This window comes from Cottoperca gobio, chromosome 3, assembly GCF_900634415.1.
Source record: "Cottoperca gobio chromosome 3, fCotGob3.1, whole genome shotgun sequence".
NCBI lineage: Eukaryota > Metazoa > Chordata > Actinopteri > Perciformes > Bovichtidae > Cottoperca > Cottoperca gobio.
This window is the reverse complement of record NC_041357.1, coordinates 437,997-457,488: the sequence shown is the minus strand read 5'-3', so window position 1 is coordinate 457,488 and position 19,492 is coordinate 437,997. Positions and strand designations below refer to the sequence as shown.

The 19,492-nt window shown below is 41.9% G+C and overlaps 1 protein-coding gene and 1 long non-coding RNA gene across 2 annotated transcripts in view; one reads left to right on the top strand and one right to left on the bottom strand.

Annotated features, from left to right (window-relative positions):
• Positions 1-19,492, bottom strand: part of il16 (interleukin 16) — a 71,372-nt gene that overhangs the window by 35,926 nt on the left and 15,954 nt on the right. Inside the window, exons 6-7 of the mRNA XM_029462580.1 lie at positions 16,833-16,972; positions 6,268-6,385 (exon numbers count right to left, since the gene is read on the bottom strand). Of these exons, the coding sequence (XP_029318440.1) occupies positions 6,268-6,385; positions 16,833-16,972 (258 nt within the window). The remainder of the gene's footprint in view (positions 1-6,267; positions 6,386-16,832; positions 16,973-19,492) is intronic.
• Positions 15,582-16,814, top strand: LOC115004610 (uncharacterized). Its single transcript, XR_003831852.1, has 2 exons — positions 15,582-15,876; positions 15,970-16,814. It is a non-coding gene; the product is annotated as an uncharacterized LOC115004610 (long non-coding RNA).

The window sequence follows — 19,492 nt, the reverse complement described above, 5'->3', positions numbered from 1 at the left end:
TACCCATCTTCAGACATCTTTTTTAACAAAGAAATTCTGGCGGAGTGTTTCTTCAAATTCAGTATATTCAGACCACTATTGCTCAGTGCCAGAAGCACTTGGAGTCACTCTTCACTGTTTTACAAGAACAATAAGAGAGTTATCATTTGAATGAGCCCAACATCATGCAGCTGGTGCAAATGGTTGAAGAGCAGCTTTCAATTTACTTTGGGTATGTCGTTTGTAGGTATTTTCGGGTAAATTCGCCCACCTTCTAAGAGGTTTTAATGCATTAAAAACTGTGTAGTAGTATAGTATAGTAAAGTCTACTATTAGGTAGTAGAATATAACAAAGTATTACACTTGTACTATAGATTATTGTATAATATAGAGTAGTCTAGCCTCTTATAGTGTGGGGGAATTGACCCGTAAATACCTAAAAACGACATACCCAAAATAAATTAAAAGCTGCTCTTCAACCATTTGCACCATATGCATGGTTTTGGTCTCATTCAAAAGATAACACTCTTATTGTTTTTTTCAGAATGACTCCAAATGCTTCTGGTACTGAGTAATAGTGGTCTAAATATTCTGAATTTGAAGAAAATAAACTCTGCCTGAATGTTTTTGTTGAAAAACATGCCTGAAGCTGGGGATAGCTGGTAGTGGTGAGCTGGAAAACACAATAGGAACATAGCACCACGTGTTACCAAGTTCAGGTTAACATTTCAGAACAAAACCACCAAAACACAACATATTAGACAGGTTTTTCTAAGAGTAACACCAGGCATTTCCAAGCTGAGCAATTTGGAGATGTTAAGATATTTATAAATAAAATATGATTTGTATTGCTCATAAATAACTATTTAGCTGTTTATGGGCTTTTATGGACGTGACGATGTTGGCCATCAATATCTTTTTACCGGAAATTATCGTTTGGACCTTTGGCAATGACACAGGAGTGGATTTTTTGGATTATTACTGATTACAGGATTATTATGAGGCTTCATAGGTGAGTTGGCTCAAAGTTATGATTTTGATATTTGAGTTGAATTGCTAGTTTGAGGAGCTGATTGTACCTGCTGTTGTGATTGTTATCTCAAAATCTAAATAGATGAGATTCTAAGCTTTCTAAAAACACGGTAGTGTAATATAGAATAGAATAGTATTCTGTTGTAAATTCGAGTCAAGGCAGTATAATATAAACACTTGTATAGTATAGTATTGTGCCGTACAGAGTTGTTTAGTATATTATAGAGTAGTATAGTAAATTGCGTAAATTCTAATGTGTGGTATAATACAATATAGAGTTTTGTAGTATTGTGTGAGGGCCTCAAAGTGCCATCTAGTGGCGGAGGTACTTCCAAATGGTAGTAATCTTTTTGGAGTAATATACAATGCTAGTTTACCTTATATCTAAATGTGCTCAAGAATTCACATAAATAAAAAACATCAAATTAAAATGCATAATTTCAATGGCCAGTTACGCCAATCAAGACACATCATCAGGTAGAGACAAAGGTGTTTTACCACTGTTAGCTAGCTAACGTTCCAGCGGATGAAGTAACTGAGAAGTATGAAGTAACCCTGTTCAAGTAAAACTCCTAAGCGTGTGGTGAGGAAATATGATTCAATATGACATTAGTTTTTCTCAACAGCTCTTTTCTCAACAGCTCTTTTTTTTCTTAACATTCTCTAAAGAGCAATTGTTCCAACTGTTTCATGGAACATCACAACTCTATTGCATGTCTGCAAAACCCAAAACATTTCCTTCATGCCTCAAAACGTAGTTATTGTGTCAGTAAACTGGCCAATACCACCACAATAAAAAGCAAAAAAAGACAACAAGTTGTACCTCCGTACAGTACGCAACACCAAGCCATAGGTGATTATGTAATAGACGAAATCGGAGTTTCGGGCTTCCGGTGGAATCGCAATGCATGCTGGGGTGGCAAGACTAGAAAAGTGAGCATCAACTCCACAAGGGCTGCCATAATGGATTTATTCTCTACTCGTTTACATTTTATTTAGCTTATTCTTCAAGCGTGTTGTAAACAAACCTACTACTCTACAATGAGTTCTGAACTCCTTTCTTATGATGTGGAAAGTCGAAGCTTTGAAAGTATTTTCCCACAAGCGGAATTTAAAGGTTTCTGGAACAAAACTCAAGCTTATTGCCAGGGTGTTTGCTGCATCAGAGATGGGGCATTGAGGAGCAACCAACAGCTAACGAAAGAATTTCAATCACAGAAAAAGAAAATACTAAACTTTTGGTTATGCCGAGTGGCGTTTTAGTGCCTGATCCCTTGACATTGCAGGATGAGTCAATGAAAACAACAGCATGACTTCTTGGCCGCCGATATACCTCAGCGATACAACATTATTTTTAATGTCTGACCACCCAGGGAACGATGTTGAGTTTCATAAACGAACTTTGAACGAATACAAAGAAGGCAAAGCATTTAGACTGTTTGACTCCGGCTGGTTGAAACACATATCTTTCAATCCTCTCGCAGATTCTGAGTATTGCTTTTTGAAAGCAAATTGTACTCATTCAATGAAAGTTTCCCATACGCCACATTCGGCATGGATCTGCGCAGTCAAGAAAACTGGCGATATCATAAGTGCTTATTGCAGTTGTGTTGCAGGGTAAGCTATTATAAATATATACCTAACTGTGTTTGTTAATTATTATAAAACCCAATATACAGAAAGTACATTTGTCAATATATAAATCAAGTAGATAGACTACATACTCCAGGTCGAGTTCAGGATCAGGGAATTAATTTGTTGGTTTTCCTTGCACTGCAAATCCGCAAAGATTTCTTGGGCTTCCAAGACTTCCCATTGTAATCCTGTCTCTTTACAGCTTTGGTCCATGCTAGCCTTCTGTCTTTGTTCTTTAGTGCTATATGGAAATAGTTCGAACGGAGGCTTGCAGTCACAATTTTTGCAATCGTGAAGCTCATAATGAGATTCTGCCCATTTATTTAGCTTTTTCCCACTGCTCGAACATCCTTTCACCACACAATTCTGGTGTCCAAATCCCATAACTAGAAGAGCGATGATTACAGACTAAAAACTAGCCAAATACAATGTAAACACGCTTGAATAATAAGCTAAATAAAATGTAAAAATGTAGAGAAAAAAATCCAATATGGCAACCCTTGTGGAGTTGGTGCTCACTTTTCTAGTCTTGCCACCCCAGCATGCATTGCGATTCCACCGGAAGCCCAATTAAAATAGTTTTTATTATTAAATAATGATAAAATAAAATAGTCCCTCCGTTGCCTTCTGCACAAAATATAGTGCAAGGTGGTTGCTATGCAACAACACTAACAGCTAGCGTGGTGTTCTGTTCGTTTCGGGTTTTTTTCCATTTGGTCTACCTGCTCTTCACGTAGCTCTGCATGTCATCTTTTAGTGGCTTTTTTCTCTGGAGATAGGCACTGATCAATCCACTCCTCCATAGTAAAGCTTTATAAGTTTGTTTCTTAGACGCGGAGGGATACTGACTTGTTGTGAAAAGTAACTACAATTCTACCCGTGATATACGCTCATTATACCACGGCTAAGAACCAATCAGATTGCTTGATTTGACATGTCCGTTTTATAAAGTATAGTATATAGCAGAGCAGAGAACAAGCAGAAAAGTCAAAGCAGTAAAGTACAGAATATTATGGAGTAGTATGGTACAGTATAATATAGAAAGGAGTAGCATCATTTATTATAGGTAACAGAGTACAGTGTAGTGCAGGGGTCAGGAACCTTTTTGGCTGGGAGAGCCATAAAAGCCAAATATTTTTAAATGTATTTCCTTGAGAGCCATATATTTAATAAAATTGAGTTTTAAGTATATCACATCTCCGAGTACTAAATGCGCTATCAGTGTTTCCCCTACCATTGTCAGCTGACATCCCCCCCCCCCAATGGAAACTCAAGGCCACAAGTATATCCGGCCTTATAAATGTGAGCTGGCCTTTGTGTGCGAAATAATGAAGCATCTCACTGTTAAACCTCCAGCTTCAGGGCCGTGTGATCACGGACATGTATGATGCAGTGAGAGCATTCCAAGCCAAGCTGCCTGTGGGAGACTCTGATGCACAAGGAAAATTTGGTCACTACGTGTTTCCAAACACTGACAAACCATCTCCACCACTGTGTTCCCGACTGCGCATGAACTGCTCAGCAATCCGTTTGCAGTTGACGTGAAAACAGCACATGTGAACATCCAAATGGAGCTGATTGACCACCAATATAACGACACACTCAAGGCAAAGTATGACTCTGTGACGATGCCTTAATTTTTGCCCTCTCTGTGATTGAGTTCAACACCCCTAGTCTACTGCTTGCTTTGCTCAGTTTCTCCTCAGCTGTTTCGCAAAGGGCAGGGCTCCGCCCCCTACACACACACACACACACACACACACACACGTGCGCACACAGTTACAGTCAGAGACGGAGCAGAGGAAAGGAGAGGGGAGAACTGAAACAAAATCCGCTGCTAAATGTTTTACTTTAAAATGACACAGAATAATTATTTATTACTTGTTAATCATGTTAAAAAATGTCAGCTCAAAATTGTCTGCAAGCCATAGTGCGTCATCGAAAGAGCCATAGGTTCCCGACCCCTGGTCTAGTCTACAGTAATATAGCAGTGTTTCCCCTACCATTGTCTGAGCCCCCCCCCAACGGAGCCCCGCGCCCCCACTGAAAGTCAAGGTGTTTTGTTTCTTTTCTTGAATTTTTTTACGTTTAATATTCACAACTCATTTTTCACATTGAAAAGGTGCTCTTTTATTAAATAAACTAAACACTTATGTTATTGATCTAATTTATGTGCACATTTCCGTGTTTACTGTCTACTTTGCGCATTCACATTCTCTCATTCGCTGTTTTGCGAAGGGCGGGGCTTCGCACCTGATGCACACACGTGCGCACACACCTACAGTCAGAGCAGAGGAGAGGAGAAAACTAAATAGAATCCACGCACGGTGAGCACTCCCCCAAATCAGTAAACCTAGGGGAAACACTGTATAGTATATGATAGTATAATATAGCACAGATTTAAATGTGATAACTTAAATGTTCAATTCATAAGCAGTAAAAGAGTAAAAGAGTACAGTTTGACACAGCCAGGGGTTTCACTGCTTGGCCTGGTATAACCAGTAGCCTACTGTATGTTGGTAAATGTTAGCAAACATTATAGATGTTGCTGTATAACTAATATTATTAAGTAAATTATAATTCTCTATTGTTCTATAATTATGAATTAGTCTTTGGAACCATGTGAAAGGGTGCGTTTCATTGCTGAAGGGAGCCATTATGAAAAAAAAATAATGAAACAAAGACAGTATTGAAAACAGAATTAGCTGAGCCCAGTCGTCACATACTAGACATTCTTTCCAGCTGCCCCTTCATTCTGCTGTTCAGGTTTCCAATAGATTTGGCAGTATGATATAGTATTTCACTCCCCAGCAGGAACGCTCTCATATACATATATATTTTTACTGAACTAAACATTTTAGATTTGTAAAATTTTACAGATGACCTCATGTGAAATTACATAACATGACAAATTCCTTGACTCTGCCTGTCTGGAATAAACCTTGTCCATTGTTATTGTTATTCTACAAACTCTACAAGTGCTGTGAAGCCAAAAAATTAAATATAGATTTTCGCATTACTCTTTTTGTTGAATAAATTCTTTAAATTCCTTTTTGTGTGTTTGCATGTCTGCCTAAACTCCATAGAGCCTTGTGTGTGTGTGTGGGATAAACTGCAGATTGCAGCATGAGAAACATGCCCTGCACACACAGAAATAGTTTGTCACTTTCAACACATTTACAGTATAGACAGTCCCAGGATTCTCTGTGTAGGTAATTTAGAAATTCAAATTCCATTACACGGACGAGTACTTGGGATACTAAAACGTATTCATGCCTTCATTACTTTTTAGAATAGCATTAGAATCACTAAAATACTGTGATTATGTGTATAATAATACATTTTTAAATCAAAAATATAGCAGCCGAGCTTTTAAACTAAGGTTGTAGAGGTTTCACTATGATATTGTGAAATTCAAGATACATTACCCAACATGCAACACATTTACAGTATACACACACAACGTGCATCTATTTGCATCAGCAGGTCAAAGCTGTGCACAAAGCACTGCATCTACTGATTAAATGCTGTTCTAGTATTTTGCTTTATTGGACTGAAGACATCAGGTTAGTGTTTTCTAGAATAAATGTTATGTTAATTTCATGTGTCAGCTGCTATTACCTCACTATAGGCTTTAATGTGAATGCTCCTCGTTCCCTCCCCTGCCATCCAAGTGCTGCCGTTTAGAAAGTGTCCGTTAAAGGGTGCCAGCTTGTCTGGGCTCAGGAAGCTGCAGCCTCTGAAGAGAAAACATACAAGTTAGACTTACAGTATATGGGATATAAAAGTCACTTTTCATGCCAAAACTATCTAAAAGTAAAATAAATGTAATTTTGTTTCACACTTCATTTTGATTGAACACTAAAACCCACATAACTGAAGTCCTTTTTACTGAGGTATCAAATTTTTCAATTATGTTTACGATATATATTGTATTTTACCCTTACGTACTGTATGTCACTGAAATGTCCAGACAAGATTTCCCTCCAGTGACTACGACCCATTTTCACCTGGTATTAACCTGTAATCTGCATCTGGATCACAAGCCTCTGTTTTACACCTGGTATTGTCACGGCCACGCCTCCTGTCATTCCTTGTGTTTCCCCTGTGTCACCTGCTTGTTTCTCTCTCTGTGTATGTGTCTGTGTTGTGGGCGTGTCGCCCCCCTCACTCTCCCTTGATTGCAGTTCAGTCAACTCACCTGCTCCAAGCCTTATTTATTTATTTATTTATAACCTTTATTTAACCAGGATATGGCCTCATTGGATTAAAAATCTCTTTTTCAAGAGTGTCCTGGCCAAGATAGGCAGCAGCACAGTTACAGACAAGAAAAAACAATCACAATCACAACATTAATTAAAACATTTACAGACACAGCAGTCTGCTTCAATGTCTTTAAGAGTTGCTTTAAGTCTGTTCAGAGAGTTTCAGCTCATTCTGCAGCTAGTTCCAGGCAGCCGGAGCAGCGTAACTAAAAGCCCTTTTCCCAAGTTCTGTACGGACTTTTGGAACATTTAAAAGAAACAAGTCCTCGGAGCGAAGCCGATATGGTCCATTAAATTTCCTACTAATGTAGATCCTTAGATATTGTGGAAGAGTACCCAGAATAGTTTTATAAATAAGGATGTGCCAGTGTTTGAGTCTAAGGGTGGTCAGGGAAGACCATCCAACACGAGCATATAAGGTGCAGTGGTGCGTCAGGGTTTTGAGGTTTGTTATGAATCTCAGTGCCCCGTGGTAGACGGTATCCAGAGAGCTGAGTGTGATAGCAATTATTATATGTTCATGTACTTTTCTGTTCTTCTATAACTATGCAAAACATTCACTCGTCCTTCACCAGAAAACTGCTATGTGTGCAAGGATGTGTTTTGTGTATCCAACTGATATCTTGTTGTGAGACCAAAAGAACATCTTGCTCAGGACAGATGTCCCGACGGCAACTAATGCTTTGCGAAGTCACCTCATGTGCGATATAAGATGTATGTTTTCTCTCTGTCTCTGTCTTCAGAGAGCTCTCCAGAGCGCTTTTCAGCACTCTCCTGCAGACTGTTTTCGCACTCTGTATGACTTGTGATTCTGAGATCTCAGAATAAAGTGTCAAAGACGAAACCTGGTTTTCTGTAACTTTATTGAACATCTCACCGAGAACTTCATTATAATATAGAAGAATATTCCACAACAATTTGGTGTCAGAAGTGAGATCACTGCAAGTCGTCTACGAACACCGAGGACTACTGGTGGAAGAGCTCCCGGAATCCTTAGTGGATTCTCCTCTACCTCGACGAAATATACGATCTGAGACGAGGGGACCAGTATCCAGAGTGGGACTGATGAACTGTACGTGATCCAACAAACTAAATTTTTTTCAAAACCTCCGGTGAGATGTGTTATTTCTAAATTTATATTACAAAAAGTGTGATTTTAAGATAAACGTAAAATAGCATGCCATGTCATCAGTAAGTAATAAATAGAGTCAGGGACTTTATTAAAGAGAATAAAAGTGAAAGTCAGGGACTTTGAAGAATTACTCTGGGAGTAAAATACACGGAGACGTCCGAGTATAAAACGTAAATCACAGGTTGAAAAGAAACGTTCAGAATGGGTCAGGGATCCAGTGTTAAAGGACAAGATGTCCAAAAGGGAGCAAAAGTGCATGACGTGTAGAAAATACGGACCAGATACTATGTCATGTTTAAAGGTATGGGTTGAGAAACATGGTTTTCCTGAAGGAGGATCATTTAGTGTTGAGGAAGTAAGAAAGTTAAAAGTAAGGTTGAGAGAGCAAGAGGGAAAAGTACTGTCAAAGAAAAAGATTAAATCTGAAATGTTGAAAACAATGAAAGAACATAGAAGACAGTTTATGTTATGGGAGAAGGAAGCAGAGAACAGGGATAGGAAGAAAGTGGATGGATGTGGATTATTTGCAAAAACAAATATAGATGAAAGTACAGACAAAGGGATTATGAAAATGTCAAAGAAACTTAACTACCCATTCCACTTCTCTTTACCCAGCTCTGACGGGGTTGGATAACGATTCCTACTCCTTCCGCCGAGTGCCACCTCAATTACAACCACCTTCCCACGAAGGCCCTGAAGCCTCTGCTCCTTCTGTCCATCACAAGAAAGGAAAACCCAACACCCGGCAACGACAATGAGACAGAAGACCAGACAGTGATGAGGATGAGAAAAGTGATGACAAAACTCAACTTTTCCCCATGATCCAAGTAATGGGACCTGAAGGAACAGCTTTGGTTTACCGTCCCTGGACATTAGACGACATGAAGGCTACTCTACACCACCTCCCCACCATTGAAAATGGAGGAGGTGATTTTGGGGTACAATTGACTCTGTTCTGCCAACAATTCCAGCCCACATTTGTTGAACTAAACAAACTCCTCATGATGAAATTAGGTCCAACTGACTATGCAAAAATCAGAGAACAAGTAACATTTGAACACGTCTTGAAAAAGAAAAAGCTCAGCTCACGCTCATGCATGCTGTAGCCACAAATGTTGCACCCCCTCATCAGCGTGGTCGTTTCAGAGGAAGAGGAAGAGGATTCTCTCAGCCCAGGCAACAAAACCTGTGGCAGCAGCCACGTGAACAGGGATGTTTTCACTGCGGCGACCCAAACCATTGGGTAAGAGACTGTCCATTACAACCACAACAGTCATCACGTGGGCGCGGCTGGTGAAACAGCAGAGGTTACAGAGGAGGAGAGGTAGGAGGTCCAAATCGTAACCATCATCAGGGTTACAATCAATAGTCCAACTGGCAGGGCGGGCCAACCGTCACAGCCATCTGATTGAATAGAGGAGAAGGGGGATTGCGAGGCAGGAGGGGATGACGTCACCACCACCCCCGACATCTGAACAAGGAAGTACAATACACCACACACACAATCACTCATACATCAAAAGATACAAGAACTCATTTTAAAGTCTGTACCTAAACAAGCAACGTATTCCATGTTAAGTACAGAAGTATACAGAAAAATGCCTGTTATACAAATAATTGTGTTTAACAAAGTGTTATCATTTCTTGTTGATTCTGGGGCAACACACTCTGTTATTAAAGCATCTGAATTACCTGACGTCAGACTCAGCGGTCGATCTATATTCTCTATTGGAGCAGGAGGGAACACAGTAAAATAATTATTTACTAAACCTTTAACATGCAGTGATCAACTCACTGGCATTAACGTAAAACATAGTTTTCTCCTCTCACCTGTCTGCCCACTAAATTTGCTAGGGCGTGATTTGATTTTAGGCCTAGGTTTGAATCTCTCTTCTACCCCTACAGGGTTAAAAGTCACCAGATCGATTCCTATTATGTATAACGACTCCACTCCGGACACGCCTGGTAATCTCTTGCATGTCTATCAGTGGTGGGTTCTGTTTACACAATCAAAGGGCCTTATTGACTACGTTGTTAAAGCATGGATAACCCCTGGTGCTGATGTCATGAAAAATACAGATAAGCATTGTACTGCTCATGTCTCTCCTGATAGAGACAATCAGTTCGAGCAAGGGTATTTTGAGAATTTAAATGATCAGTTAGATCATTTAATCATTCTGTTATTGGAGCTCCAAACGTTGTGCTATATCTGTATGTCTCACTCCAACACAAACACAGTTTTACAAAATTGAAAAAGCTGAGCCACACATTTCGATTTCTAAAAATCCTACATAGCAATGGCGTGATTTAGGCCCATGGGTAAAAATAAATAATAATTTAATTGACTGGTGTCCAACGCACACACCTAACATTGAGTATTCACCATCTAAAGATGTTTTCCGCTGTTCTATCAGCATGATCACACCTCTTATTAGAGGTCTGTCACCTCTCCTTGTACTGCGCTCTGTGAATGTTTTGCGCATGCCCGCTCCACAGCAGGCAGGATCTGAAGTTCCTGAAATTCCCCCCGCCTTTCTGTCTCACACTCTGTACAGCTCCGCGTCTGAGCTGCCTGCTATTTTGAGAGATGTGCCTCCCACGCTGTGGGCTGCAGACAAATATGATGTAGGATTGATTAAATCAGCCAAACCTATTATCATTCAGGCGAAATCATCTTTTCGGCCTAAACAACCTCAGTATCCCCTTAAACGTGAAGCTGTTGAAGGTATTAGACCTGTGTTTAACTCTCTACTTAAAGCAGGCATTATTGTCCCATGTTCTGACTCACCTGTAACTACACCAATGCTCCCAGTAAAGAAAATCAGAGACAAAGGTCAACCTGATGAATGGTGTTTTGTCCAGGATTTGAGAGCCGTGAATGCAGCTGTTCATGCACGCTCCCCACTCGTTCCGAATCCTCATACCATCATCATTCTCAAATTCCTCCTGATGCTTCTCATTTCTCTGTTGTTGATTTATCAAATGCTTTTTTCAGCATTCCTGTTGATCCACAAAGTCAATTTTGGTTTGCGTTCACCTGTGATGGAAAGCCTACACATTTACTCGGATGTGTCAGGGTTATTGTTAATCTCCTACTATTTACAACTCTGGGTTAAGAGACAGTCTTGCTTCTTTGCTACTGACTCCAGGTACTGCTCTAATTCAATATGTTGACGACATTATGATTGCATCTAAGTTGCAAGTCCCTCTAAGGAACAGTGTGAAGTTGATACAAGACTTTTACTTTTGCATTTGTCTGCAGAAGGCCATAAAGCCAGCCTGTCTAAACTTCAGTTCTCTCTGCCACCTTTTTAGGTCATGTCATTTCCGGAGAGGGGAAAACACTGTCTCCTAAAAGAATACAGGCTTTACAGTCCATTCCAAAGCCTGTCACAAAGAAACACATGATGTCATTTCTGTGCATGGCTTCCTACTGTAGATGTTTTATCCCTAACTACTCTCAAGTTGAGCAGTCACTTAGGGATATCACACACACTCCAGGCTCCACCGCTAACACAGTGCTAGTCTGGAATCCAGAGGCAGACAAATCATTTGTTAACATGAAAATATTGTTGTTGTCTCCTCCCACTTTAGGGTTGCCTGATCCGAACAAACATTTTGTGCAAGCAGCAGATGAAAAAGGAGGATGCATGACGTCCGTCCTTCTTCAGTCACATGGCTCACACCTACGTCCGGTGGCATATTTTTCAGGCAAATTAGACCCAGTTGCAGCAGGCCTTCCAACATGCCTCCGTGCAATCGCAGCAACAGAAAAGGCTCTGATAGCCTCAAGGGACATAGTTGCCTATGCTCCACTAACTCTGCTTGTTCCTCATTCTGTTGCACTCATTCTCCTTGAGCAAAGGACTAGCCATTGTTGGCAGCCAGATATCTTCGCTATCACACATGTTTATTAGACATGCCAAATGTTACTGTTCAAAGATGTAACACCATTAATCCTGCCTCTCTTTTACCTCTTCCTACAGACGGAGATCCTCACGATCTCTCACATGATTGTTTGGCGGAATTAGAACTCACCTGCACACCACGACCTGACCTCAGTGATGTGCCCCTACTCGATCCAGATCTGGAGCTCTACGTAGATGGCTCTGCCTCTCGTGACTCTACTGGCAAAAATAGGGTTGGTTTCGCTGTCGTCACTGCAGTTGATGTGTTGTGTTCTGGTTCTCTTCCCCCTAACTATTCTGCCCAAGGTGCAGAACTTGTTGCCCTGACTGAAGCGTGCCGCTCCGCTGCAGGTCAGGCTGTGAACACTTACACCGACTCTCGTTACGCTTTCGGTGTTGTCCATGATTTTGGTGCATTATGGAAACATAGGAAGTTTCTCAAATATGATGGTAAGCCCATTCTGAATTCCAAATTGGTTGCTGCACTACTAGAGAGCATTTTATTGCCCTCCCGAATTGCTGTTTGCAAATGTACTGCTCACACCCAGGGCATTGACCCCGTTTCGCAAGGTAATGCATGTGCCGACGCCGTTGCTAAATTGGCTGCTATGAGATCAGATGTATATGGTTCACCATGTATGGTCACTCAGACAGCTCCCACCCAACTGCCCGCACAGGTTTTCGCGTCTCTAAATGACATGCAAAAGCATGCCACGGATGGTGAAAAAGCTGTGTGGCGCTCCTGTGGTGCCTCTTTCACTCAAGACACAGGTGTGTCTACCATGTCTCCCTAACTATTTCTTTTCCCATTATGCTAAGTTGACACATGGATTAGACCATGTGTCAAAAGGGGGGATGTTTGATGCTGTTAAAATTTTTTGGTTCACCGAAGGTTTCACAGTGGCTGCAGAGAAGCACTGCCACGCATGCGTTACCTGTCTGACTCAAAACCCAGGCAGAGCTATTTCAGTAAGCATGACAGCCGCTCACCCTCCCCCTACGAGACCATTTGAGCATATTATGCTTGCTTTCATTGAGCTAACACCATCAGAAGGGAAGAAGCATTGTTTAGTAATAGTAGACATGTGGTCAAAATGGTATTTCCTTGTAAACATCAAACAGCAAATGTAGTAGCAAAGGCACTAATGAATGAGATCGTGCCTAGATGGGGAATCTCTTCTAAAATATCCAGTGATAATGGTACACACTTTGCCAATGAGGCAATCACACAACTGGATGATTTCCTAGGCATTGATGTTAGAAAACACTGCTCGTATCATCCAGCTAGTTGAGGTGCAGTGGAACGAAAGAATGGCACATTGAAAAATAAACTAGCCAAGTGTTGTGAAGACACAGGCCTGCCATGGACTAAAGCATTACCAATAGTGCTTATGTACATGCGAATGAGAAAGAGAACACGTAACAATTTAAGTCCATTTGAAATTCTGTTTGCAGCTCCACCTTTCGTCAGTCTCGAAGCTCCTGGTCTTCCACCTCCCTCCACAGCGCTGTGTCTACTGGCGAAGTGCAAGGCTGCAGTGGATTTAAAGTATCTTTGCCTTGAAAATTATTTGACGCACACATCTAAGACTGAATATCATGTTCTATTTAAAAATAAATATTGATGAACATCAAATGTGTATGTGTTATTGAGAAGAGAGTTCTGGGGGAAAATTTTATTAAATTTCTATAAAAATTTAAATTATAGTACAGTTTAATATTGGATAGAGATAGGGTAAATGAAACGCAACAGATGGCCACTGGTCAGATACAAACCCCGGGCTGCTGCGGCAGGCCTTTAATTGAGGGAACGCCTGCTCTACAAGCTGCGCCACCGGGGCTGTGCATTTGTATGTGGGATGTACATTATTCTTTCAACAGATTTAGATCTAATTTCTTAACTTGCGCACAAGGAACAGATGATGCTGGCGTGCATAAAAACTGCTTCGCTAGTTGGCTGGCTCCATAATGATCCAATACAAATGCAAAACCAACAACTCAACATTAATAACGCATACTACTATGACAACAACCCACAAATTGTGCATTATTTAGAACGGTTATAAAGTGTTGAGGCACTCAAATTCAAAACTGTCTCAACCTGTCAGAATCGAGACGAGGCAGTGTCAGCGAATCGCAACATTACAGAACACATTCAGCATGTCCGCCAAGTTTTACGAAGGCACCTCGAGAACAAGCTGTTTGTCAAGGTCGAGAACTGTGAGTTCCACGTCAGTTCAGTGGGTTTTTTGGGTTTCATCTTCGAAGGTGATCCTGAGAAGATTCTGGCAGTGGCGGAGTGGTCAAAACCCTTATCAGTGAAACAGCTCCAGCAGTTCCTTGATTTTGCCAATTTCTACCGACGGTTCATAGACTATAGTCGTGTGGCAGCCCCCTGACCCAACTCACCTCTCCAGCAATTCCCTTCTCCTGGACCCCTGAGGCAGAGCGAGCATTCACTGAACTGAAGAGACGCTTCACCTCTGCCCCTATCTTGGTTCAGCCTGACCCCTCTCGACAGTTCATTGTGGAGGTGGATGCTTCCAACACGGGTGTCGGTGCTGTTCTTGTCTCAACGCTCTCTCTCAGACCAGAAACTTCACCCCTGTGCCTTTCTCTCTCGCCGCCTATCCCCAGCTGAGCGGAACTACGACATAGGAAACCGTGAGTTACTGGCTGTCAAACTAGCTCTGGAGGAATGGAGACACTGGCTTGAGGGAGCTGAACACCCATTCATTGACTGATCATAAGAACCTGGCCTACATTCAAACAGCCAAACGCCTAAACTCCCACCAAGCCCACTGGGCATTGTTTTTTGGTCGCTCCAGGTTCACTCTTACCTACGGCTCCCGGAATATTAAACCTGAAGAGGTCCCCGCCAGTCCTGACACCATCCTCCCTACCTCGTGTGTTGTCGCGGCAGTTACCTGGGAGATTGAATCCTTGGTTAAGCAGGCTCAGCAAACTCAGCCAGATCCAGGTATCGGGCCTCCTAACTGTCTGTTTGTTCCTAACTCTGTTCGCTGCCAGGTGCTACAGTGGGGACACTCGTCCCGGTTTGCCTGTCATCCGGGGATAGGCCGCACTCTGTCCCTCCTGAAGAGACATTACTGGTGGCCCACTATGGACACTGACACACGTGCCTTTGTTTCTGCCTGTACAGTGTGTGCTTGTGGAAAGTCCTCTCACCGCCCACCTGCTGGTCTGCTCCGCCCCTTGCCCATTCCCAGCCGTCCATGGTCCCACATTGCCCTCGATTTTGTCACGGGTTTGCCCCCGTCCCAAGGTAACTCAGCCATTCTAACAATTGTTGATCGTTTCTCCAAAGCTGTGCACTTTGTGGCCCTCCCTAAGCTTTCTACAGCCCTTGAGACATCCGAGCTGCTGGTCAATCATGTGTTTCGGCTCCACGGAATCCCTTCAGATATCGTTTCCGACCGAGGCCCACAGTTCGTCTCACAGGTGTGGAGAACATTCTGCCGAGCTCTTGGCGCCACGGTGAGCCTCTCCTCTGGTTTCCACCCCCAGACTAACGGCCAGACTGAGCGCGCCAATCAGGATCTTGAAGGCGCTCTTCGCTGTGTCACCGCCAGGAATCCCTCCTCCTGGAGCTCCCAACTCACCTAGATTGAGTATGCTCACAACTCTCTGTCCAGCGCTGCAATCGGTATGTCCCCTTTTGAAGTTTCCTTGGGCTTTCAACCCCCCCTTGTTTCCCGCTCAGGAGGATGACATTGCAGTATCGTCAGTCCAGTGTATATGTCTGTGTTGTGGGCGTGTCACCCCCCTCACACTCCCTTGATTGCAGTTCAGTCAACTCACCTGCTCCAAGCCTCACTCCTGCCATCCATTAACTCATCAACCCAGCAGTATATCAACCCAGTCTTCAGCCACTCGTCGCTAGATCGTCTACTCAGCTACAGTGGTAGTTTGCGTCTCTGGCTGCTTGAATTGTGGATTCAAGTACATTTGCATGTGTGTTTTTTCATAATAACTCTTACTGGTTTTTGTGCTACAGGATCCCTAGCTACCTGTCCACCCGCCTACCTGCTACCTGCTACCCACTTCACCCTCTGCCTCCACGAGCTGGATGTTCTCCGTCCTCCGTCCCCTTTCCCTGGAAACCCCTTCAATAAACCTCCCACCTATTGCTCCAAGTTTGTGTCCTGCGTTTGGGTCCTTCCCTTGTTGCACACGTTTTCACATTAATGGCAATGAAGGATAAAACAATTACTGACGCAATAACTTTCCAGAGTTGTAGAATCAGGTTAAAAATCACTTTGCAATGTTTTGATGTCTGATAAGCCTTCAAATCACTCCAATTATATTTTGTGGAACACAGAGTGTGTTAGGAAAGTAAATCAGTTATTGTGGGGAGGCTTGCCAGCACTAGTGCTGGTTTGCCTACCCTTTCAATCACATGACTCCCATCTTGCATATTGTAGCAGTCCCTTGGGAGTCTCCTGAACTGGAGCTGCTGTATGGGCTTATTGTTTCTTTGCAGAGGAGGGACTCGACTGTAGCTTTTAGAGGCACCTTCAGACAGTAGGAAGAGGTGATCTTTAAACTTGTGAGGTGAACTTATTTTAAAGAATTTTACCAAACTATTAGATGAGGTTTGGCCATTCTGATTGCAGTGTTCTATGTGTATTCACAGCCGCATTAACATGCATATGTCCTAATCTACAAGATTTCATGTTAATACCAGATGGAAATTGAATCTTTGTCAGATACCAGCATTTTTTCACCTATGACTCCATGCTTCTCTCTTAGAGATGATTTGATGTTTTTCTTTTGCTGCTACACTTACTAATTTAACCTGATAAGATGCGTGTAACTGAGAAATAAAGCACTTCAAGTTGTTGTACTGTGTTTTATTACCTGTGTAGGTTCCCTCCGTTCCTGCCTGGCACCACATTAGTGTCTTTATCCGCTGTCTGGACACTGTTATCTGCCATTTGTGGTTCACACACATCCTCAGCCGGCCCTGTGGCTACACACATCCTCCAGATACTACTCTCCTATAGGGACACACACATATATACACATACAGAAACACAGTGAACAAGTATAAGGGAACCTCTATACTGGGAGGTAGAAAGCAAGCTTGATCAACCATCTGGCTGAGTGAGACCAAAGAAAACATGAAACAGCAGTAAGGTTTTGAACTGGGTTATAGTGTTTGGAGTTTAAGAAGTCAAAGCGTTGTATGTTTCAATGGTTCTTAAGGGGACAGCATCTCAGCAGATTTTTTTAAATGGGTACTTAGAAGTTATGAATGAAGTCTTTGTGAATAGAGCCATGTTTTCTGAAGGACAGTCATTTCAACAAAAGAAAAACCTGTTTGACTGTAAAGGATTTTGTCTCAACATAAAAGCCAAATGAACATGGCTGTTATATAGTCTGGTAGGTGATTAAGAGTGATCGATGTTCAACCTGGCTTGAATTATCCCCACAGGGAAAACACTGCTCCATTAAATTAATGTTGAGCTCAGCTTTGGTCCGGGTTGTTTAGCATCCCGGGCTGGAGTCCATGAATCTGTACCACAGCCAGCTATAACGTCTTCCCTATAATTGGCATGCAATCTCTGTGGTTGATGGTTAATATATCCGTACAGGCTATAGAAAGACAAGCTTTTCTAAGTAAATTCTGACTCTGGTTATCGGTAGCTCAATTTTGAGATACGTTCATTTTGAGACACCAGCGACGACAGTCACGTGCATTCCGGGGGCCAGAGCGGGCGACATAGAAGCACATTTGAAACTGCTGGCTAAGGCTAAATGTAAATACAGTAAGATTGTTATTCACGTCGGCGGTAATGACACGCGATTGCGTCAATCGGAGTGTACTAAAGTTAATGTGGAGTCGGTGTGTACATTTACAAAAACAATGTCGGACTCCGTAGTTTTCTCTGGTCCTCTGCCAAATCTTTTGAATGATGACATGTTTAGCCGCATGTCATCATTCCGTCGCTGGCTCTCACGGTGGTGTCCAGATAATGATGTGGGCTTCGTAGACAATTGGCGGACTTTCTGGGGAAGGCCTGGTCTGATTAGGAGTGACGGCATCCATCCTACTTTGGCTGGAGCAGATCTCATATCCAATAATATTACACAGTCTATTAGTGGACCTAATCCATGACAACCCAGAGTTGAGACCAGGACAAAGAGTTGTAGTCTTACACACTTCTCTGTGCTTCTTTCCGGGCAGTCACCCACTCAAATCCCCATAGTGACTGTGTCTGCCCCACGACCACTGAAACTAATCAAGTCTATGGTTAACAGAAGAGGAGTTATACATGAAAACCTAATTAAAATAAACACCACCACTGCAAAAGTGCAACTAAATCAAAAAATTAAATGTGGGCTCTTAAACATCAGATCTTTATCAACGAAAGCTGGATTGGTAAATGATTTAATATCAGATAATAAGATTGATTTATTTTGTCTCACTGAAACCTGGCTGAGACATGAAGAATATGTCAGTCTAAATGAATCTACTCCACCTGGTCATATTAATACTCACATTCCTCGAGGTACTGGCCGAGGAGGTGGAGTTTGGGCCATATTTGACTCAAACCTCTTGATCAATCCTAAGCCTAAACTAAAATATAACTCTTTTGAAAGCCTTGTTCTTACGCTCTCAAACCCAACATGGAAAACAATAAAGCCAGTTTTATTTGTTACTGTGTACCGCCCTCCTGGTCCGTACTCTGAATTTCTATCTGAATTCTCAGAATTTTTATCAAATTTAGTCCTTAAAACAGATAAAGTAATTATTGTAGGTGACTTTAATATTCATGTGGATGTTGATAGTGACAGCCTTAATAATGCATTTATCTCAATATTAGATTCAATTGGGTTCAGTCAAAATGTACATGAACCAACTCACTGTTTAAACCACACTCTGGACCTTGTTCTGGGATATGGTGTTGAAATTGAAGGTTTATCAGTGTGTCCACATAATCCTCTTTTATCAGACCATTTTTTAATAACTTTTGAAGTCCTGTTACTGGACTACAAGCCAGTAGGCAAAATATCCTACGCTCGATGTTTATCTGAAAGTGCTGTGACTAAATTTAAGGAAGTGATTCCATCAGCACTTGATTCAATACCAGGACTCAATATCAATATAACAGAGGACTCCAATGCTAACTTTAGTCCCTCCCAAATTAATCATCTTGTTGATAGCGCTGCAGCCTCACCGCGAATAACACTCGACTCTGTCGCTCCTCTTAAGAAGAAGATCATAAAACAGAAAAAGAAAGCTCCATGGCTTAATTTACAAATCCGCAAACTAAAACAAAAGTCGAGAAATCTTGAAAGTAAATGGCGTTCCACTAAATTGGAAGAATCTCGTTTAGTCTGGTTAGATCATCTTAAAACGTATAAGAAGGCTCTCCGTAATGCCAGAGCAGCTTATTACTCTTCCTTAATAGAAGAAAATAAGAACAACCCCAGGTTTCTTTTCAGCACTGTAGCCAGGCTGACAGAGAGCCACAGCTCTACAGAGCCTTCTGTTCCTATATCTCTCAGTAGTG